This window comes from Eutrigla gurnardus (assembly GCF_963514095.1).
Source record: "Eutrigla gurnardus genome assembly, chromosome: 19".
NCBI lineage: Eukaryota > Metazoa > Chordata > Actinopteri > Perciformes > Triglidae > Eutrigla > Eutrigla gurnardus.
The window spans coordinates 2,325,030-2,347,694 of record NC_139930.1 but is presented as its reverse complement, the minus strand read 5'-3'; the positions used below and the strand labels follow the sequence as shown (position 1 = coordinate 2,347,694).

Here is a 22,665-nt window from a genome sequence, read left to right as displayed (position 1 = left end):
CTTTACAATCAACTATTTCCCATTTTTCATCATAATATTTTTGGCTCTTCATCCATGTTAAATTTGGAAAAGGGCTTGTCTAATGGATTTAAACAGTGCTCTACTTTCTTATACATTTCTGACTCCTTAGTTTCAGAGGGAAATGTTTGGAGAACTGCTTCTTGTGCTCGACCTTGAACATCACTAATAACTTCCTCCATGGAACCAACTATGGTTTGGATAGTGCTTTGAGAACAAGCAGAGGTTTGTAAGTGTGCAACAACTGAACCACATTCTTTCAAGAGAGTTCTGTGTAATTACAGGGGGAACCTGTAACATGTCCCCCAGGTCCATGCTCCTATGATTTCAGTTCCACCTCTGATCACCATACATACAACACCGGACTTGGACCTCATATTCACACCAACACTTCACCCATTCCCGTAATCATTACACACCACCACCACATCAGACACTACCACACCCACTCTGTGAACTTTCATCATCTCAGACCACTCACAGAACAATCCACCACTCCAGTCAACAAACCACCTGTCACCATAAACTTGGCACTTTTTAATGTTCGCTCTCTTTTAAATAGAACTTTTTTAATGAATGATGTGATTTTAGATAACAAGTTAGACTGTCTTCTTTTAACTGAGACATGGCTTGGCACTGACGCACCTGCTGTTCTCACCGAGGCTTCCCCACCAAATTTTAATTTGTTATTTTCTACTAGAGAGGGTAGAAGAGGAGGAGGCACGGCATCGATTATAGATAACTCATTGACCTCAAATGGAGTGTTTTTTAACAGTTACTCATCATTTGAGCACCATGCCTTTACTTTTAGCAGTCCTCCAATTCTTTGCCTTACTATATACAGACCACCCCATCACTCTAGCTCTTTATCAGTGAATTTTCTGAACTTTTATCAATTATCCACACCTCTCATAGCAGGATTTTAATAACTGGTGATTTTAATCTACACGTTGATGTTACCTCGGCCCCGATATCCAGAGAGTTTTAAAATCTTTTAAGGTGTCTTGATTTTAAGCAGCACGTCGCTCAGCCAACTCACAACAGAGGACACACCCTGGACCTGGTCATAACCCATGGCCTGTCCATCGGTGTGTCCTCTGTTGTCGACCTGGCTGTGTCTGACCACTACTGTGTATTTTTTTAACATCACCAGTTTTAAATCAAATCAAATCAAATCAATTTATTTATAAAGCACATTTAAAAACAACCAAAGTTGACCAAAGTGCTGTACAGTTCAGTGAACACAAAATTACAAACAAGGTACAAAATACAGAATAGCCATGGCTGGGACAGCCAGAATGAAAAATGACACACACTTGAGACCATCAGGGACATTTAAAGGCCTGGGAAAACAAAAAGGTTTTTAGATTTGCCTTAAAAGGCAGCTGCAGAGGAGGAGCACCTCATTGAAATGGGTAGGCTGTTCCATAGCCTTGGGGCTGCATTGGCAAAGGCAGAGACTGTCCTCCTCGAGAAAACGACCACATAGGTCGTGTGTCAAGCACCGAATTACGACCATATGTTACGTTTCAAAATAGCGCGCCCTCTAGCGGTCAAGTAAATATCGACACTCCGGTGTCTCAGATGAGACGTCACTGATGAACTTTGACCTTCTTCTCCAATCAAAAACAACGTACTAAGAGCCGGAAGAGTTTGAGTGCGACAGGTTTGTATATTTAATTTTATTTGCCGATGTTTTATATTAATATAATCGAGTACTTGCGATTCATATGTAGCTGAGTTTAGTTTGACGGTTTTAGATCAGGTCTGAATCATATTAAAGACATGATTTGACCAATAGAGTGGCCAGACGTCCTCTTTTTCCCGGACTTGTCCTCTTTTTAAGTCCGATCCGTCCGTTTTTTTTTGTTTGTTTTTTATAAATTCATGAAAATGTCCGGGTTTAATTTTTTTTCACGGGACCAATTGGCATGTGTTGAAATTATCTGACGTTTTGCACAGAATACTACTGTAATGTGTACTGCCCCCCCCCCACACACACACACACACACACACACACACGTCGACAATAATATTAAAAAATTATGATAATTCACTTTATATTAAATTTAACTATATGTTAATTTCTGTGGCAACAAATAGAATACATGGTTGCACGACTAATCTGAGTTCATCCGTTTGGTTCATGTTGTTTTTTTTTCAGGTCTTCTGAACATTAATATACATAGTATATAAATAAACCAACGGTTCTTTTAAGAACCATAACACAACGGTTCTTTTAAGAACCAGTTTCTTATCTCTGGAAATGGCATCTGAGTCCTTCAGACAGTGGCTGGAGGCGGGGAAAGTGTTGGCAGATGAATTGGCAGCAAAAACAGTAATATTTTTCATATATTTTTCTCTATTATTGCACTTAATTTTCTCAGTAAAGGCAAATATCTTTTTTTTTTTTTTTTTTTTAACTTTTAGCCATCAAAGAAAAGGAAACAGAAGGGGACTGGAGGCTCCAATGTTTCCTGGAGGACAAGGGACCAGGATGGGTCCATTGTACCAAAATCAATGCGGAAGAACCGATCTGGTCAGAAAAATATTACATTTATTATTATAAGTTGAAGCTGTTGGTCAGCAATAATGTTTCTTACATTATTGCTTGCAGCTAAACCCACTGGTACTATGGAGGTGCAAGAAGGTGAGGCCTCGCAGATGGATGAAATTCCGCAAGAATTCCCAAATCTTGGTATGCATATTTAAATCTGACAACTCAAATAAAGTCAACCTTAATCTTTGAATTTGAAAATATCCGAATAGGCATCTGAATATTGAATGTACTGCAGCAGCCATGTAGGCTATATGATGCATTGGCTGTGGCAAAGCCATATAGACCTTTTTTGTTGTGTTAAAAAAAAAACTTATGACTCTCTTTGGCATGTTTTTTTTTTTATACTTTATCAATTTAGATCAACATCTCCAAACATTAAGAGACTTGTTGAGTTCAGTCACCGTCCCAGCATCAGCAGAAGTGGAGGAAACAACCAGCATGTCAGAGTGGACCAAGAGGCAGCTGACCACTGGGGAAAAATTCAAGGCTGCAGTGCCAGAGCTCCTGAGTTGCTTGCTGGCTGCAGAAGGTGTTCCCCAGCATTGCTGTCAGCAGTGCAAAACAGCCAATGCTGTGGTCCGGTGCTTGGACTGTGTTCCCTCAGGAGTTCAGTTTCTCTGTGCAGAATGTGACTCAATGGTTCATAAAAAACTCATCTTTCATGACAGAGAAATCATGATAGAGAGTTTTTACAAACATATTCCTCCCACATCATCAGTGAAAATGGATGAAAGAGGCCATTATGAACTGGTTGAACAAGGTGTGTTCAAAAGATTTTGCTTTCTGTTTTTTGTCTTTAGGTTTCGATAAAATGCACTACATAAACTTGAACTGTTAGTGTTTTATATTTTGACTATAGGTATTAATTTGTGAAATTTTCATTACTCCAGTATGTCTGCTGCCCATTCCTCCACCAACACAAATGTGCTCCTGTGGCCGAGACCAAGATTACACCGTCATGCCAGGAAAGCAGACTGTCTTGGTGACTATCAATGGTACCTTGTCACTTCCTTCTACTGTTTGTATCCCATCACAAGCCAATAATGGCTCAATATTATCACTTGGTCCTGTTTTGTACCTATAATGTGAAATGGTATACAGTGGGTACGGAAAGTATTCAGACCCCTTTAAATGTTTCACTCTTTGTTTCATTGCAGCCATTTGCTTAAATCAAAAAAAAAATTTATTAATTTTTTTTTTTAATTTTATTTCGCATTAATGTATACTCAGCACCCCATCTTGACAGAAAAAAACAGAAATGTAGAAATTTTTGCAAATTTATTAAAAAAGAAAAACTGAAATATCACATGGTCATAAGTATTCAGACCCTTTGCTGTGACATTCATATTTAACTCTCATGCTGTCCATTTCTTCTGATCCTCCTTGAGATGGTTCTGCTCCTTCATTGGAGTCCAGCTGTGTTTAATTGAACTGATTGGACTTGATTAGGAAAGGCACACACCTGTCTATATAAGACCTTACAGCTCACAGTGCATGTCAGGGCAAATGAGAATCATGAGGTCAAAGGAACTGCCCAAGGAGCTCAGAGACAGAATTGTGGCAAGGCACAGATCTGGCCAAGGTTCCAAAAGAATTTCTGCAGCACTCAAGGTTCCTAAGAGCACAGTGGCCTCCATAATCATTAAATGGAGAGATGGGCAAATGAAGCCTCGTGAAGCTTTTGAGGCTTCTTCCTGATTGTACCGAAAAAAGATTCGAAGCTTCAAAGCTTCACAGAAAGACCCTACCAGTGACATCTAGTGGTCAGCTGCAGTTATAGCAGCAATGAACCTCCAAATGATTCACACATCATTGCTTCCAGTTCCAACACAAAAGCAATAAAGTCATTATTAAGCAGTTGTGTCTTCATTCTAAGAATCATTGTTCACACATACACAACAAAGTGTTACTATATAATGTCAATTGACTAATAAAATGTTAAATGTGTTGTCCTGTTACTACCTGTAATTACTTGAAACATGTGTTTTGGAGGTGTGACTGAGTTTGTGAGAAGTTTTGATGCAATTCAGTGGAAACCACTTGTGGTGGGACATCCCAGGATTTGGATCATAAACTGATTATCATTAAGAACATGATTGTGATGTAACACATAATATGAAAAGATTCAAATGCAACATTGTAGAGGTACTTTTGTGAATATGTGGGATTGTGCTTGTGCTACAGTGTCAAAATGAAGTGATTACGTGCATAAGGGAAATGTGCTTGGGGGATGTGTTGTTGTGTTGATGTTTATGCTTGTGCAACACTTTATTACAAGTTTTTATTTAAAAACAAAATCTGCTCAATGGTGCTTGGCTTCCAACGGCTTCTTCTCTGGCTGACGATCTCGCCAGCCTTCGAAAAGATCCTCTCACAGGGGACAGAGGATGCTGGTGTGCAAAGATACTGCATTGCTACTATAAAAAGGTGTGGGTAGGCAGCCTTTTGGAGGAGCCAATTCTTTAATGGGTCCTCTGTCCTGGGCAGCAGTTTGTCCTTCAGATATCTGGATTATCATTATCATTTCAGCAAGAGATGAATACAAAACAAAATAGAAAAAGTAAAAGTACATTTTGTTTACCTCTGGACCTCTGCAATTGCACTGGCGGTACAATTTGATGGACGTTGTGCATCCACGTGGCTGTCCAGTAGGTCCCAGAGGCTGTTGCTCTGGACAGGGGATGGACCCTCTGCAGGTGCCAGTGGCAGAGCCGGTGCAGGCATTACATTGGCACATTCTCTGGTGAGCCTTTCCACCGCTGCCTGACAGCTTGTTGTGCTGCAGAAGCCCACCTCTTTGAATCGGGGATCCAATAATGTTGCAAGTGTTAATGAAGTTACCTTTTCAAGCAAGGTTGGTGTTCATGTTGTGAGCCAAGTTACTGGCTATGTGGTGTGTTACTGAAGCACACTGTCTTGAAGCTTGGTGCTTCAGCATCTTTACAATGGGGATCACCTTTGATCCAGACACCCTCCTCTCTGTGGACATCTCTTCAGTGGCCTGGTGGAAGGGAGAGAGGACTGAGATGCACTGATTGATTGTTTCATATTCCTCAGCAGAAAATGGCAGGAGGGGGGTGTTAAGACTGCTGAGGGCTGCACCCAGGGGCTCCCTCTGCTCGTACAGCCGCCGGAGCATTGAGAATGTGCTGTTCCAGCGGGTGTCCACCTCTTGCACAAGTTTGTGCTCTGGTCGGCCCATCTGTCGCTGTATTTCACAGAGCTTTTCATTAGCTGTAGTGCTCGACTTGAAATGCCCCACGATTTTACGTGCCCTGGTGCGTATGTCATCCAGGTCAGATGTCTGTGACAATGACTTCTTCACCACCAGATTTAACATGTGGGCAAAGCAGTTAATGTGACGCATCATTAAGTACATTGGCACAAGCAATCATATTTGGTGCCGCGTCTGTGACCAGACACCTCACTCTGGTTCTTATTCCCCATTCTGCCATAAGAGTGGCTTTGGCCTCTGCAATATTTGCTGCAGTGTGGGACCTGGGGAATTGCTTGACACCAAGCAGAACAGTTTTGAGCTGGACCTCTTCTGTGATGAAGTGCCCAGTCACTGCCAAGTAGGCATCCATGTTAATGGAGGTCCACATATCTGCTGTTAAACAGATAGTGGATGCCTTCGAAACTTCTGCTACGGCCTGGTCTTTGGTGATCTTATATTTGTCCTCCAACATCTGTTTCAGAGCCTTCCTTCCTGGGATCGTGTATGTCGGATCCAGGAGGTGGACAAAGGCCCTAAAGCCTTCATTCTCCACCACAGACAATGACTGTGTGTCCATAACTACAAGGTTCAGCAAGGCCTCATCCAGCTGTTGCTTCCTGGACACTGATGAAAGAAAAAATGTAGGTTACATGTGTGCAACTTTTAAATCTTATTTGGATTCAACTGAAGAATAGGTTGTATTGAGTAGTTACAATACAGTTACAATACAATACCAGAAGGGTCAGCAGGGTGAGCTTCAGCTGAGGTGCTCGGCTGAGAAGTTGCTGCATGATCATGCTTGGCACGAAGATGCCGCAACATAGAGGAGGTGTTGTTTCCATACACCAGCTCTCGTGAGCATATGAGGCACTGAACCTAAATTTTAAAAAATACATTAATAAATATATTTAAATGCAATATTGAAACAATCAAGATAATATGAAGTTGAAAATATTACAAGCTATATCATAACATTCATTCATTTTCTGTAACCATTACATCCTTGCAAGTGTCGCGGGAAGATATTTTGCAATACCATATTAAAGTATATTATATTAGGCTATATTATATTATAAAACACCTACCTTGGTGGGTGACACAAGGTCGAAGTGTTCCCATCCACGGGATCGCTTTCTTCCACTCGGATTCTCCATCACTCAAGTAGGGTCGTCGCTGTCAAAGGTCTCTCAGAACGCTATGAAGCAGGGGGGAGCACTGGGCATCTCGCGTCTCGTTATAACGAATGAAGGCGCGCCAAAACTTCGAATCAGTCACCTCATTTCCGGTGGTTCGTTGTGACGTATGAAGCGTCAAACGTCATTGGTCACGTGATCGCGGAGATTTGATACAAGCCTCGACACAGCGTTTCGAACCAGCCTGCTTCAATAGAGTGAAGCAGGCTTCGGAGTCTCGGTGTCAAACGTCCCATCTCTAATTAAATGGAAGAAGTTTGGGACGACCACAACTCTTCCTAGACCTGGCCGTCCAGCCAAACTGAGCAATCGTGGGAGAAGAGCCTTGGTGAGAGAGGTAAAGAAGAACCCAAAGATCACTGTGGCTGAGCTCCAGAGATGCAGTAGGGAGATGGGAGAAAGTTCCACAAAGTCAACTATCACTGCAGCCCTCCACCAGTCGGGGCTTTATGGCAGAGTGGCCCAACGGAAGCCTCTCCTCAGTGCAAGACATATGAAAGCCTGCATAGAGTTTGCCAAAAAACACATGAAGGACTCCCAGACTATGAGAAATAAGATTCTCTGGTCTGATGAGACTAAGATTGAACTTTTTGGCGTTAATTCTAAGCGGTATGTGTGGAGAAAACCAGGCACTGCTCATCACCTGCCCAATACAATCCCAACAGTGAAACGTGGTGGTGGCAGCATCATGCTATGGGGGTGTTTTTCAGCTGCAGGGACAGGACGACTGGTTGCAATTGAAGGAAAGATGAATGCGGCCAAGTACAGAGAGATCCTGGAAGAAAACCACTTCCAGAGTGCTCAGGGCCTCAGACCTGGCCGAAGGTTCACCTTCCAACAAGACAATGACCCTAAGCACACAGCTAAAATAACAAAGGAGTGGCTTCAGAACAACTCTGTGACCATTCTTGACTGGCCCAGCCAGAGCCCTGACCTAAACCCAATTGAGCATCTCTGGAGAGACCTGAAAATGGCTGTCCACCATCCAACCTGACAGAACTGGAGAGGATCTGCAAGGAAGAATGGCAGAGGATCCCGAAATCCAGGTGTGAAAAACTTGTTGCATCATTCCCAAGAAGACTCATGGCTGTACTAGCTCAAAAGGGGGCTTCTACTCAATACCGAGCAAAGGGTCTGAATACTTATGACCATGTGATATTTCAGTTTTTCTTTTTTAATAAATTTGCAAAAATGTCTACATTTCTGTTTTTTTTCTGTCAAGATGGGGTGCTGAGTGTACATTAATGAGAAATAAAACTAACTTTTTTGATTTAAGCAAATGGCTGCAATGAAACAAAGAGTGAAACATTTAAAGGGGTCTGAATACTTTCCGTACCCACTGTATGTATTTTTTTTCAGGTCCATACAACCTCTGGTTGCCTGCTGTCAGTTGCCCACATTGCTCCTGCAAGTGGACGCCAGGAATCAGTGACTTCATCAGTTGCAGATACTGGCCAGCAACAGCAAGCTGCCAAATGCTGTTTAAATTTGATGTTTTTACATCATTTCAGCAAATGAAGTTGGCCAGCCCAGCTACATCCCAGAAAGCATTTATCAGAGTGCTTGAACATCGGGCCCATCGCACAGGACGGGTGAGAACTCTTGTTATTTGAAATTTTGAATTCCAAATTGCAAAGTTTGGAATTAACCAAAATAATACCATCCTTGTTTTCAGACGGGCAGTATTTGCGGTGATACCTTTCACAGGGTATATCGCGAATTTGCCTTCTGCCACTGGAAGAAACAGCATCTGTGCCTGGTTGAGCCCTTCAAGTGCCCTGCATGCACACCAGACATGCTTGCCATATCTGCAGATGGTAACAGAAAGCACTACCGCTTCAAAAAGTCCAAAGGGTCAGCAAACTATTTTTCTAATCTTAGTAATACCTTTTTGTTTCGGTTCCATGGCCCTAATCCATGGCCAATAACTTCAGTAATGTTATTTCTTTTTACCTCCACAGTAAATCACAGTAATATTTAACTACTCCGCTAATGTGAAATATCAGCATTCATTTCGACAGGTGACATAAAGGCTGTAATAAAATGTAGCCCTTGCTAAAGTAATGGGTGTATTTGCATTTTGATAACAATATAATGTACAGATTCATAATTCATGTGAAGTTCATTGTTTATTGATGTGTTTAAAAATGCATAAATATGGTTAAAATACAAAGGTTACAAAAGTTAAAAATCTACAAGAAGTATGTGTTAAAAGTATAAGTTCATGTCATCTCATGTCGTGTCCTAAAAGAAAAAAGAGTAAGTTCATCTGAGACAGTGTTTAAGTGTAATTACGTTATTTACACAATATTATTTGTTTTAAGAGGTGTTGATCACAAAAGTCTTTGCTGTGATTGGCTTGTGCAGAAGACTCCGGCCAATGGCGGGAGCAGTCTGACGTGAGGGGGAGGGACTTAGACTGTGTTGTGATTCCGGGAAGAAAGCAGGGAGAAGAAAAAAAGAAAAAGGGAGAGACACGAGTTAGCGCCGCAGGGGAGTGTTATCAGTCCTACACTGTTTACAATAATGATAAATGACATTTTCAACAACATACCAACAGGAATGGGAAGATCTCTGTTTGCAGATGATGGGACAGTATGGAAGAGGGGAGGCAACATAGATCACATCGTCATGAAATTACAGCAAGGGATAGATCAAGTGGAAAAATGGGGAGCAGAATGGGGTTTCAAATTTTCAGTGGAAAAAAGTAAAGTAATGTTCTTTTCAAAAAAGAAAATCAGTGAAAATAAAAAGGTAAATTTATATGGAAGGAACTTAGAAAGAGTAAACAGCATGCGATTCTTGGGATTAAGCTTTGACTCTGGATTAACGTGGAGAGAACATGTGAAGGGAATAGTTCAAAAAAGTAAGGTAGTATTGAATGTTATGAGGTGTTTGGCCGGGCTAGAATGGGGGGCGGACTTTACGTCACTAAAATATATATACATTGCACTAATACGATCTAGAATAGAGTATGGTAGTGTGGGATATGGATCAGCAGCTAAATCAGTCCTCTTACAGCTAGATGTCATTCAAGCTCGAGCACTGAGAATGTGTTTAGGAGCAATGAAAACAGCACCAGTCTGCTCCCTTCAGGTTGAAGCAGGAGAAATGCCATTATGGCTCAGAAGAAAACAGCTTACAGCCAATCACTGGATACATCTAAAAGGACACAATGAAGAGCATCCAACAAAGAGAGTTTTGGAGATGTGTTGGGAAAAGGGGAAAGAACAAAAATCAAGCTTTGGGTGGGTCAGTGAGGGAATAGCAGAACAACTAAAAATACAGCAAATAGAAGTCAGCCCAACAGTTCTGTGGACGCAAATACCAGTATGGATGCTACAAGAGACGAGCGTAGACCTAGAAATATGGAACATCAAGAGAAGAAATAAAACAGTGGACCTAGTACAGGAATGTTATAACTACACAGAGGGAAAGTATGGGGAATATGTGCACATATATACAGATGGATCAAAAGAGCCGGAAACAGGAGCAACAGGTGCAGCAGTGGTGGTTCCCAGTCATCATACCAAAATATCAAAAAGAACATCAGACCACCTAAGCATATATGCAGTGGAGCTATGCGCAATATTAATGGCAATAGACTGGGTGGAGGACAGAGTGGACAAGAAGACAGTCATATGCAGTGATTCAGTTTCATCACTCTTAAGCATAAAAAACAGGTCAGCAAAAACACATCAGGAATTATTATATGAAATACTGTTAAAAACATCCAGATTAACACAACAGGGGAGGGAAATAACGTTCATGTGGGTGCCAGCTCACTTGGGGATACAAGGAAATGAAAAAGCAGACAAATCTGCTAAGGAGGCAGTAAAGAAAGAGGAGGTTGAAGTGAAAGTGAAATTATCAAAAGCAGAGGGGAAAAGTTTAATATGGAAGGAAATAATTAATCAATGGAACCAGTATTGGAAGAGCCAGGAAAAAGGGAGACATTTATATAAATTACAGGGAGTAGTAGGAGAGATGGGGGGTTATGGAGACAATAGAACAGAACAGGTAACAATGAGCAGATTAAGAATAGGGCATACCAAACTGAACAGCACACTTAATATCATAGGGAAGCATGCAAATGGTCTGTGTAATTGTGGGGAGAGGGAAACAGTGGAACACGTGGGGATGGCATGTCCTGGATATGAAAGGGAGAGGGAGAGGATGAATAGAGGGTTGCAGAAGGTAGGAGTGAGGGAAATTAATTTTAACAGTATAATAGAATGTGGAAAATCGAGGGAAGGGAGGAGAATCATAATAAGATACCTAGTAACAACTGGGTTAATTAAAAGGATATAGAAGAGGAGGAACGGGAGGAGTAAAGTCCAGCAGATGGCGGTAATACCGCCATCTGCCAACTGCCATTAAAATCCGCCAATGGCTGCCAACTGCCATTAAAATCCAAAGAAGAAGAAGAAGAAGACACGAGTTACTGCCATTAAAATCCAAAGAAGAAGAAGAAGAAGAAGACACGAGTTAGCCCAACCGCGTCGAAGTTTTGAGACTTTTTTTTAGAGGCTGAAAGTTCTTGTTTTAAGGTGAACGGACTGTTACCGGATAACACAGACTTTTGTGCCCTGTCAAGAGGATCTGCGCCCTCCGGTGTGGACGAGAGCTGTCGGACGGAATCGTTACGAGCGGACTGTGAGTTTTGGCTGCGCCTGCCGGCGAGCCGCCATTTCCCCCTCATCCCCCCGTTTCCCCACGGACTGTCGGGAGCGCATGGACTGTTGTCGGGAGCCGTGAGTAACTGTGGATTTGCACGTGCCTTTTATTTTGCTTTCATAGAGCGAAGCGGCCAGTGTGTTTTGGGCCTCAACGCACACGAGCAACGAAACAGGCCTGCAACGGGGTTTTGGGGTAGCTTTTCCCAGACTGTTGTGGACGGTGGTGTGTGTGTGTGTGTGGGTGGGTGTGTGTGTGTGTGGGTGGGTGTGTGTGTGTGTGGGTGGGTGTGTGCGTGTGGGTGTGTGTGTGTGTGTGTGTGGGTGGGTGTGTGTGTGTGGGTTCATTGCATTATTCGCTCGCTTTATGTTTCATGATATTTGGTGTGAAGAACCAGTGATTGCCAGCATTTAAAGTGATTTAAAACGGGTATCATTTCTGTTGAATATTAATTTTATTGTCACTGAACCCAAGTGGTTATTTCACATTTTTTATTTTTCTATTTTGAACTAAAAAATCCTCTAACTAAAAAAGTATTTACATTTAAAGTGCTATTGTGTGTGGTTTTCATTTACTCAATTCATATTTTATTTATTAAGCATAACAAAAAGGGGAATATCATAAGTTTAACCCAGGCCCGCCCCATAGGTACATGAGACGGGTGTTACAAAAACAAGGAAATTCTTCTGATTTAACAGGACAGATGAACCACCTCTCTTTGATGGCCTGTTCATCGCTGAAGATGCCAAAGTGTCTGCCTTTGTGGATCATATTAGAAGCCAAATGACGATTGTAAGGTTTTATCCAACCTCCTACCACTTCTTTTTCTTTTTTTAACTTGTCTCTGGGCTACATATAACAGATTGTGTCTCCTTTCAGAGGACTGGTCATGACGTCTGTGGGCCGGCAACTTTTACAGCAGGGCGAGAAACCTCACGAAAGTCCAGGGCCAAGGTGGACGAGGAGGGCCTGGAAATTGCCGTTTGCAGACATGGCATTCTGCTTCAAGGCTTAAACCACTACCGTGGTGAAATCTATGCCTACCCATTGTTCCTGCAGAAAGAGCTTGCTGAAGCTGCAAACATAACGTTCTTTTGTATGGACCTCACTTGCAGGTAATCTTAACCCTTTCCAAGTCATAAATGAAGTTTTCACTGGTATTTTGCACTGTATTAATTCCTTGTAGATTGCCACAACAGGCCTAGAATCATGCCTTTTTTATGGCTGTAGAAAGTTAATATAGCTTATGTGGTACAACCTCCATGTCCACCAGATATAAGGCATTATTATCTCTAGCATTGTTTTTGATACATGTTGTTCTTCGGTTGGTAACAGAGATTTTACTGGTTACTACCTCTGATTTATCTCCCTATAATCATGGCAGTATGCAACCTAAGCACTAAGTGGTTTTCTCTACAGGTATTGGCCATATTTGGAGAAGATGGCAGTGAAGTTGCCTGAGCTCCAAATACTTACAGCCATGAGGCCTTTCCTCTCTGTAATGCATGCCAAGGCTCACACTGGCAAATGTGAGGTACAGTGTGCAAGTTAAGAGTTTGTGTCATAAGAAGATTGACCACATTAGTGAAATCACTTAATATGTTGTAATCATGTTACGGGCTTGTCAAAGTTCCTGTAAGGCCAGAGATATACTTGCTTTTAACTAGTGTTCACCATAGCTACCTTTTTTTGCATAGTGTCATTTTGGACAGTTCTTTTGCAGCTCCTCAGAAATAAAGATGTTGTTAAGGACACACATGCTTAAAAAGGAAGTATATCTCTGGCCTAACAGTTACAACTGGTGAGGAAACAAGTACAAAAACATGCCCGGACACTTTGGTGTAAGCAAGAGAGCAAGTAAATACAGGTATTTTATAAGCAGTGCATATATTTGTGCATATGTTTGTTTATTTTGGAGCAGGTGAAGTGGAGTGGCAGAAACCAGGATGGTGCAGGAAATACTGTTGGTGAGGAGGTGGAGCAGGTCAACAGTTTTCTCTCAAGGGCAGCTCTGACCACAAAATACATGACCAAGTCAGGTTGGTTCAAAAAAATGAAGTGGCATGCTTTGAAACGACACCAGATAATAAAATTGATTTGAATGTGCATATTCTCTGTTTTGTTTTATACAGGCAGAGCTGATATGATAACAATGCTTGCAATGGAATGGAACAGCAGGAAGGTGGAGAGTCTCCACAAGACACTGGCAAAGCCATTTGTCAAAGTAAGAAGTCTACACTTTTTTAACATTTACATTTGTCATTGAATGGTTAAATGGATGGTAAATGGAATGTATTTATATAGCACAGCTTTCTAGTGTTTGTGACCATTCCAAAGCTTTACAAAGTATGTCCACATTCATCTCATTGTCACACACATTCATACACGTGAATACACTGGTGACTGAAACTACTGTACAATGTGCCAGCTCCTCATCAGAATATAATTCACATAGACAGCAATATGGGATTCAGTATCTTTCCCAAGGATACTTTGACATGTAGAATGCAAAGTATTAAGCATTTAGCAGCAGATAATTGAGTGAACATTCTTCTGACATTGTATTTTTCTGCTGAAAACATTCTAAATAGACTACACAGAGAGCAGAGTTGGAAGCTGCAAATCTTCAGCATCTCCAGGAAGACCTCAACATCACACTGGATGACACAGAACAGTGGGTGGAGGATGTGAAGCAGTGGGCAGCCACTGGTAAGCAACATTGTCGCTGACAAGTCAGTTTGGTACTGTCATTCATTTGGCTTCATTTGGTTTTCAAACTCTGCCTGTTTCTATTTTTCAAGAGAATCATGGTGCTCATAGTAGCCAGGAAGAGCTCCAGAGAGAAATAGATGAGATCATCTATTCCCTCAGAAGGAAGAAGCATGATCTCTATCGACAAAATGGTATTTAGTATTGCATCACTCAACAACTAATGCTTCTTTGTTATTCTTACTAATAATACTTTTTTTAAACTAACAGAAAGCAATCAAACAAGGCAACGGAAACGGAGGAGACTGGGTGAGCTCAAGAAAAAACTAAGAGAGAAGATAATCCAGTTCAAGCCTGTTGCTGCTGGTCAAGACACAACTGACATAGAAGCAGCATGCAGCCTGTCTGATAATGTGGTTCTGCCTTGGGAAGTGCAAGGAGATGGTAAGCAAAGTCATCATTTTGATATTGAGCTGTGAATATTGGTTTAAAATACACTGACAAAGTCCATACATGAAAACATATTGGCCGATACCGATATCAATCCAATATGATATCAGTACGAATCATACATACTTTTATTGCTTATTTTGTAGTATGGAATGTTAGAAAAGGCTTGATTAAGTGATAGAGATCAGTCAAATAGAGAACAATAGTCAGCAACAGTAGGTATGAGGAAAAACTGACCCATTCTTTTATTAACCAATGGGCACATGTTTTGATTCTGTCACATCTGTTCTCTATTCTAAAATAGTGGTGAGCCTCCGTTCGAAGAGGCGACTTTTCGACCAAGTCATGCTGGTCGGGCGTATGGAAGAGGAGAAGCTCATAATTGTGAAGGAGATGACCCAGCATTATCAGTGCCTGAGAAAGGCATTAGATAATCTGGAGAACCTCCTTCATCACACTGAGGACAACATCAGGAACCACAGTATGTTCTACAAATATTCTATTTATTCATTTATTAAAAGAGGAGCATTCCCAATGACTGACATTTTTTTTTATTTTCCTTTTTAGTAGACAAAAACACAGCCTCAGAGTTGGGCATTCAAACTGCATTACATTTCCAAATGTATCTGCCTAATTTTAAATCTCATTCCTTTTCACTTTTCCCTCAAGCCACTCCTTGGGATATGACCGAGGCCGGATACAGGGGACCGCACGCCTGTCTTTTACAGAGAAAAGACTTTCTCCAAAACAAACTGAGTGCAGTCACAGGCACCTACGCCACTGTCAACACAGAGCCCGGTTTCTTCACAATGGAGGAAGACGTGGAAAGTGAAGAGGACAGCAGTAGTGAAGATTCTGATGAAGAAATCTAGTTGGGAGGAGAGGGAGGGGTGGGGTGGTTTACAAGACTCTTGTTTTGTAAAAATCCCACGGCGGAGGAAAAAAATGTAGATTTCTTGTAGATGTTATTATCTATGTTGTAAATATATGTTGTATATTGAAGCCATGGAAAGCCATGCCTATCAAAGCTTTTGACATCCAAACTAATCAGCGCCTTGGCGGCTACATTCATTAGCTAGCCTTTCCTTCATGTTAACTTGTCTTCAGACTTCAAGCTTCATTTTGTCAACAGGTGCCTGTTCAAAAATGTTATTTTTATTCTTTTGCTATTCTTCTTTAATCAGACTTGCATTTATATAGATTTGAAAATGACAATGTTTTTTAAAAAAGCATTAAAAACAAGTTTATTATAACTTAAATATAAGTTTAGTGAATGTAGGTGAACTCTGACCTATGCTGGTTCTGAGGTCAAAGCAAATGTGTTATTTCATAAGTGTTTCAAACTGGTCGCCCTTTGTCAGATTCACGACCCAGGAAGTATCTCTCAGGGTCAATAAGGTCGGTGACCCCTGGTTTACAGTGTCATTCTTTAATCTGTCTGGAGGAGAACTTTAACATCTGGAATAAATACATGTACATTTAATCCACAACTGTGTCTTTTTTGAAACCCACCTGTTTGATATAAAAGCATCTAAAGTTTGAGTTTATTTGCACATTAAAAATGGAAATAAAGCTCATAGGCTACATGATGGCCACTAAATCTGTCCAAACTACACAGAGAAGCACATCGCTCTCTTGAAGTATGTTCACAAGCAGCAACGTTAGCTAACGTTGTTAGCTAGCGTTAGCTTCACTAATAATCAATCTGATTGACGTGTGGGGCACAGTCTCGATAGCCACATTATATGTAAACAAACTTTAAACCACATTATTACACCAGAACAACAACAATAGATCCAAATTACGAACCCCAGAAGTTCTTTTTTCAAACGTTGATCGAACAGTTCTGTCTTTGAACGTACCCCTGTTAGTCTGCGAAACGGAGCGACAAGAATAAGTGCTAAAATAGCGCGATTAAATGTTTGTGTTAATGTATTTATTTACAAAGGCTTTCTCAAAATATAAACATATGTGACGTGGTTTGACTTTTTATGCTAAAAAATAAGCGGATAGATAATTTCTAAACCCTACGTTTAGAAACCTAACCTAACCCGGAAGAATGCTTGAAGAACGACAGTCTGGTCACGTGGTTGCTATGTGTGTGTGTGTGGTGCGCCATTTTTAATGTAGTTTTAAAGTGTTTTCCCTATTATGTGACGAGATTACAAGGAAGCTTGGAGGCTCTCCAGATGTTTTTGGTAGTGGAAAACACATATTTATGGTCAAATCTGATTTTTATTATAATTAAGAGGTTTAAATCTTGTTTTTTTCTGGGTTTTGACCCATACAGTTGCGCCCCCTGTTGGATTACCCTCTGTTATGGTAGTAGAGGTCAAGACCTTTCCAAAACTGTTGACCCCATGTTTGTAACACATTTCGTTCCCGTCCTGTAAGCATTCATAAGTGTCTCATTTTCAAGGTTCAAAGGTCACTCCTGAGAAGCAGGAACCTCACACAGTTCTCATACTGATATATGTTACTCTCTAGGCCAAGACCTTTCCAATGATATTTTCATTGTTGTCCTACGTCAAAGTTAAATTTTCCATCTCGCTCCAAGCCAGCCCCTTTGAGATGGAGTTTCTCAAACCCCTTTCAGGTCCAACTTGGATAAAATCAGAAGTACATCTTTTCAGGGGTATTTACTGGCCAAATGTGTTTAAGATATTGATGACTGACCTATTCACAATCATAATTATCATTTTTACCAAGTTGACATACATTTTTCTCCATCAGCAACATCATGTCTATGTAGTATGGTTTGGCCTGATCAAGGTTGAAACGTCTGTATTTTATAGCAGGGGCCATTTAAAATCTTCATCCTGACAGTCAGAGAACCTTCTTCCTCCCTCTTCAACCGCTTATCCTGGATAGGGTCGCGGGGGTAACAGGTCCAGAACCATTTCATTTCATTTATGTTTAAGAAGGGATACAGCTAGCAACTCGTATATGTTATTTCAAAATATTTTACTACATATCTATCCAGATGAGGTGATGCACTGTATAGAGCCGTCAGATCATTTCCTTCTCCTTCCTCTACCTTTTTTGCAGCCAGGAGACCACAGTGGAAATCAGTTTCTTGCACACATCACATTGTCACCTTGTTAAAAGAATTGCCTTAGTCACTTTTTGGCAAAAATGAGTTTTTTGCCTAAATGGTCTCCACGTGTTGCTGCCAGCTGGTAAAATCACCTAATTCCTCAGTTGACAAGATCATGAAATTCTGCCCCTTTTTCAGAACGGCCTGATGTCAAGAGAGTGTAGAGCAGTATTATTTAGTATAACTTGCAGTAGAGATGCCGATTCCCATCCTGCAGGTCTTTGGACTGTGGGAGGAAGCCGGAGAACCCGGAGAGAACCCACGCTTACACGGGGAGAACATGCAAACTCCACACAGAAGGAGCCAGGGCCGACCTGGGAATCGAACCCGGGACCCTCTTGCTGTGAGGCAAGAGTGCTACCCACTACACCACCGTGCAGCCCCCGATTTTAGTCAATTACTTTAATTAAAAATACTGGCGGTAAGAGTCAAACAAGACCACAGCATGGAGACCCAGGGGAGGATTGGCCATAGGGAGTACCGGGAGTTTTCCCGGTGGGCCGGTCAATAATGGGCCGGCAGTGGCTGCCTTTTTTTTTCTCTTTTTTTTTTGCTGCAGCCCAGGGAGAGAGACATGCACCGGCCCACAGAGCTCAGCTGCAGCCCACAGACACATTAGAGGCCCAGTGGCTTGTCTGTCTAAAGAATACCTGGCCCAGTGGCCCTATGATAGGCTACAGAGGCCCAGTAGTCCCACCCATTTTCCAGACCCCTACTAACCTGATTAATAGTTGCTTTTATTAACCACTATTTTATATTTTCATCAAAGCATGCCACACATTTGCAGATCTACAAGCTTAAAACTCACATGTTGTGGTGTGGTTTGACCACCTTGCTATCAGCCTGCCAATGCCATGAGTGAGTTAAATAAACAACACTCTTGAATCTTAAATCCTTTCTCCAGTATCCTTCTTAAGAGCAAATGAGCAACATACTGTGTAGTCATCATTTATGTTATTCAAGGCTCCAGAATATAAAGGGATATTATTCAGTATAGTAGTGTTATTAAGGGCTTGTGTGATTATATGTACAGTACATCAACGGGCCGAGTTGGCACAGTATCTGTGGCGGATTGTGGTGGGCCAGTCTGGACCAAAAAGTCCAGGGCCGAATTTTTGTCCCAGTCCAGGCCTGGGGAGACGTGCTAGGCAAGAAAGCACAAGGACTCCGGGGGAACATAGAGAGAGAGAGAGAGAGAGAGAGAGAGAGGCTCAGTGTGCCACTATAATCCCCCAGCAGTCTAGGCCTATAGCAGCATAACTAAGAGCTGGTCCAATGCAAACCTGAACCAGCCCCAACTATAAGCGGTGTCAAAGAGAAAGGTTTTAAGCCTACTCTTAAATGTGGGAACAGTGTCTGCCTCCCGAACCAGAACCAGAAGACGGTTCCACAGAAGAGGAACTTGATGACTGAAAGCTCTGGTCCCTGTTCTACTTTTGGAGACTTTAGGAACTACAAGTAAGCCTTTATTCTGAGAGCGAAGAGCTCTAGCAGGACAGTATGTTTAATGAAGTCGGCAGGTCTAATGATGTCCCCAGGACCAGACTCAAATCCAGGGGGGACCGAGCCTTTGTGGGGGCTGCACCAAGGCTCTGGATCAGCCTCGGGACATTAGATCTGCCCAGACCCTGGAGGTTTTTATGTCCTCATTGAAGACTCAGCTTTTCTCTCTGGCTTTTGATTCAAACTGAGCAAGACATCCTTTTATTGTATGTTTATGTGTTCTGTCTTATATTATTGCATGATGTCTACTGTTTTATTTATTGTCCAGAACAGCACTTGTCAACTGTTGGGTGTTTTAAACACGCTTTATAAATAAAGTTTGAGTTGAGTTTGAAGGCTCTGTTAGAAGTGAGGAAACAAAGTCAATGTGCCGCTCCTCTTCCTGGAATGAACCCCAGCTTGAGAACGCCTCCCTCCTCTCCCTCCTCTCTCTGCTCACACACACACACACACACACACACACACACACACACACACACACACACACACACACACACACACACACACACACACACACACACACACACACACACACACACACACACACACACACACACACACACTTCCTTGTTCCTCCCCTTCAGATCTACCGTGTGAGGATGAGTGTAACCAACATGGCGGTGAAGTGCAGCAGCTGACAGGCCACATTCACTGCACACACACATGTTGTTGAGATCAGACCTCAGACCAGTTTCACTTCTCACAAAGTGAAACTCAGACAGTCGTCGTCGCTGAGAGGTGAAATGGCGCAGAAAGGAGTTCAGCTGGACCGGGAGACCTTGTCTTGTTCCATCTGTCTGGATCTACTGAAGGATCCGGTGGCTCTTCACTGTGGACACAACTACTGCATGAAGTGTATTGGAAGCTTCTGGGATGAGAAGGAGATCCACAGCTGCCCTCAGTGTAGGCAGACCTTCATACCGAGGCCTGTCCTGCTGAAAAACACCATGTTGGCAGATCTGGTGGAGGAGCTGAAGAGGACTGGACTCCTAGCTGCTCCTGCTGGTCTCTGCTATGCTGGACCTGAAGATGTGGCCTGTGATTTCTGCACTGGGAGGAAACTGAAAGCCCTCAAGTCCTGTCTGGTGTGTCTGGCCTCTTTCTGTGAGAAACACCTCCAGCCTCATCATGAATCAGCAGCATTTAAGAAACACCGGCTGGTGGAGCCCTCCAACAAGCTCCAGGAGAACGTGTGCTCTCGTCATGATGAGGTGATGAAGATGTTCTGCCGTACTGATCAGCAGTCTATCTGTTATCTCTGCTCTGTGGAGGAACATAAAGGCCACGACACAGTCTCAGCTGCAGCAGAAAGGACCGAGAGGCAGAGAGAGCTGGAGGGGAGTCGACTAAACATCCAGCAGAGAATCCAGGACAGAGACAAAGATGTGAAGCTGCTCCACCAGGAGGTGGAGGCCATCAACCACTCTGCTGATAAAGCAGTGGAGGACAGTGAGGAGATGTTCACGGAGCTGATCCGTCTCATGGAGAGAAGACGCTCTGACGTGAAGCAGCAGGTCAGATCCCAGCAGGAAAGGGAAGTGAGTCGAGTCGGAGAGCTTCAGGAGAAGCTGCAGCAGGAGATCAGTGAGCTGAAGAGGAGAGACGCTGAGCTGGAGAAGCTCTCACACACAGAGGATCACAACCAGTTTCTACACGACTACCCGTCACTGTCACCACTCAGTGAGTCCACACACTCATCCAGCATCAACGCCCGTCCTCCTCGCCGCTACTTTGAGGACGTGACGGCGGCGCTGTCAGAAGTCAGAGATGGACTACAGGAAGTTCTGATACACAGATGGACAAACGTCTCACTGGCAGTGACTGAAGTGGATGTTTTACTGCCACCACCAGAACCCAAGACCAGAGCTGGATTCTTGAAATATTCATGTGAAATCACACTGGATCCAAACACAGCAAACACATATCTGTTATTATCTGAGGGGAACAGAAAAGCAACATTTATGAGGCAACACCAGCCTTATTCTAGTCACCCAGACAGATTCAGTAGATATGATCAGGTCCTGAGTAGAGAAAGTGTGACTGGTCGTTGTTACTGGGAGGTGGAGTGGAGAGGATATAGAGTTGGTGTAGTTGGTGTAGCAGTCGCATACAAGAGTATCAGCAGAGCAGGAGGAGGGGATCTATGTGGGTTTGGACACAATGATAAATCCTGGTCTTTATATTGTTACGATGACAGATATAACTTCTGGTACAACAATGTTGAAACTCGCGTCTCAGGTCCTCGGTCCTCCAGAGTAGGAGTGTTCCTGGATCACAGAGCAGGTATTCTGTCCTTCTACAGCGTCTCTGAGACCATGACTCTCCTCCACAGAGTCCAGACCACGTTCACTGAGACCCTCTATGCTGGACTTTATGTTTGTGGTGATGGAAGTAGTGGTGAGATCTGTAAACTCAACTAGACAGAAGTCATTTAAGAACTGAATGACTTCACCATCCTCCTCCTCCTCCTTTTCCTCCTCCTCTTCTCCCCTTTCTCCTCCTCCTCTCCTCCTTTCCCCCTCTCACCTCCACCCCTCCTCTCCCCCTCTCCCCTCCTCCTCTCCCCTCCTCCTCCCACCTCCTCTCCTCCTTTCCCCCTCTCCTCGCCCTCTCACCTCCACTCCTCCTCTCCTCCTCTCCTGCTCCTCTCCCCCTCTTCCTCTCCTCCTCTCCCCCTCTCACCTCCACCCTCCTCTCCTCCTCTCCCCCTCTCTCCTCCTCTCCTCCTCTCCCCCTCCTCCTCTCCTCCTCCTCCTCTCCTCCTCTCCCCCTCCTCTCCTCCTCTCCCCCTCCTCCTCTGCTTAGTGATGTACTTCTATGTTCTCCTCCTCCTCTCCCCCTCTCCCCTCCACCCTCCTCTCCTCCTCCTCTCCTCCTCTCCCCCTCCTCCTCTTCCTCCTGCTCTCCCCCTCCTCTCCTCCTCTCCCCCTCCTCTCCTCCTCTCCCCCTCCTCCTCTGCTTAGCGATTTACTTCTATGTTCTCCTCCTCTCCTCCTCTCCCCCTCCTCCTCTGCTTAGTGATGTACTTCTATGTTCTCCCCCTCCTCCTCTCCCCCTCCTCTCCTCCTCTCCCCCTCCTCCTCTGCTTAGCGATGTACTTCTATGTTCTCCTCTCCTCCTCCCCTCCACCCTCCTCTCCTCCTCCTCTCCTCCTCTCCTCCTCTCCCCCTCCTCCTCTTCCTCCTGCTCTCCCCCTCCTCTCCTCCTCTCCCCCTCCTCTCCTCCTCTCCCCTTCCTCCTC

At 43.1% G+C, this 22,665-nt stretch overlaps 2 protein-coding genes across 3 annotated transcripts in view; both read left to right on the top strand.

Moving 5' to 3' along the window:
- The window catches only part of LOC311030238 (E3 ubiquitin/ISG15 ligase TRIM25-like), a 55,600-nt gene extending 33,181 nt beyond the window's left edge, over window positions 1–22,419 (top strand). Inside the window, exon 3 of one of the 2 annotated variants that reach the window (XM_084035891.1) lies at window positions 21,663–22,419. In XM_084035891.1, the coding sequence (XP_083892017.1) occupies window positions 21,663–21,844 (182 nt within the window). In that variant the 3' untranslated portion in view covers window positions 21,845–22,419. Of the gene's footprint in view, window positions 1–19,889 lie in introns of those variants that run through there. The other variant, XM_084035890.1, reaches the window with a different exon arrangement.
- Window positions 11,609–16,307, top strand: LOC311030251 (uncharacterized protein). Its single transcript, XM_084035905.1, has 11 exons — window positions 11,609–11,742; window positions 12,364–12,457; window positions 12,545–12,780; window positions 13,085–13,199; window positions 13,587–13,704; window positions 13,798–13,889; window positions 14,257–14,374; window positions 14,467–14,568; window positions 14,645–14,818; window positions 15,129–15,305; window positions 15,494–16,307. The coding sequence occupies exons 1-11, from the start codon at window positions 11,723–11,725 to the stop codon at window positions 15,694–15,696; spliced, it is 1,449 nt and encodes a 482-aa protein (XP_083892031.1). The 5' UTR covers window positions 11,609–11,722; the 3' UTR covers window positions 15,697–16,307.
- Window positions 22,420–22,665: the final 246 nt, after the last annotated feature.

Excerpts from the sequence above, each read along its gene's own strand:
- LOC311030251 (XM_084035905.1), top strand. The coding sequence starts at position 11,723 with ATGGACTGTTGTCGGGAGCC. Across the intron at positions 13,705-13,797 it reads AAAATACATGACCAAGTCAG|GCAGAGCTGATATGATAACA; the intron begins GTTGGTTCAAAA and ends TGTTTTATACAG. Across the intron at positions 13,890-14,256 it reads TGGCAAAGCCATTTGTCAAA|ACTACACAGAGAGCAGAGTT; the intron begins GTAAGAAGTCTA and ends CATTCTAAATAG.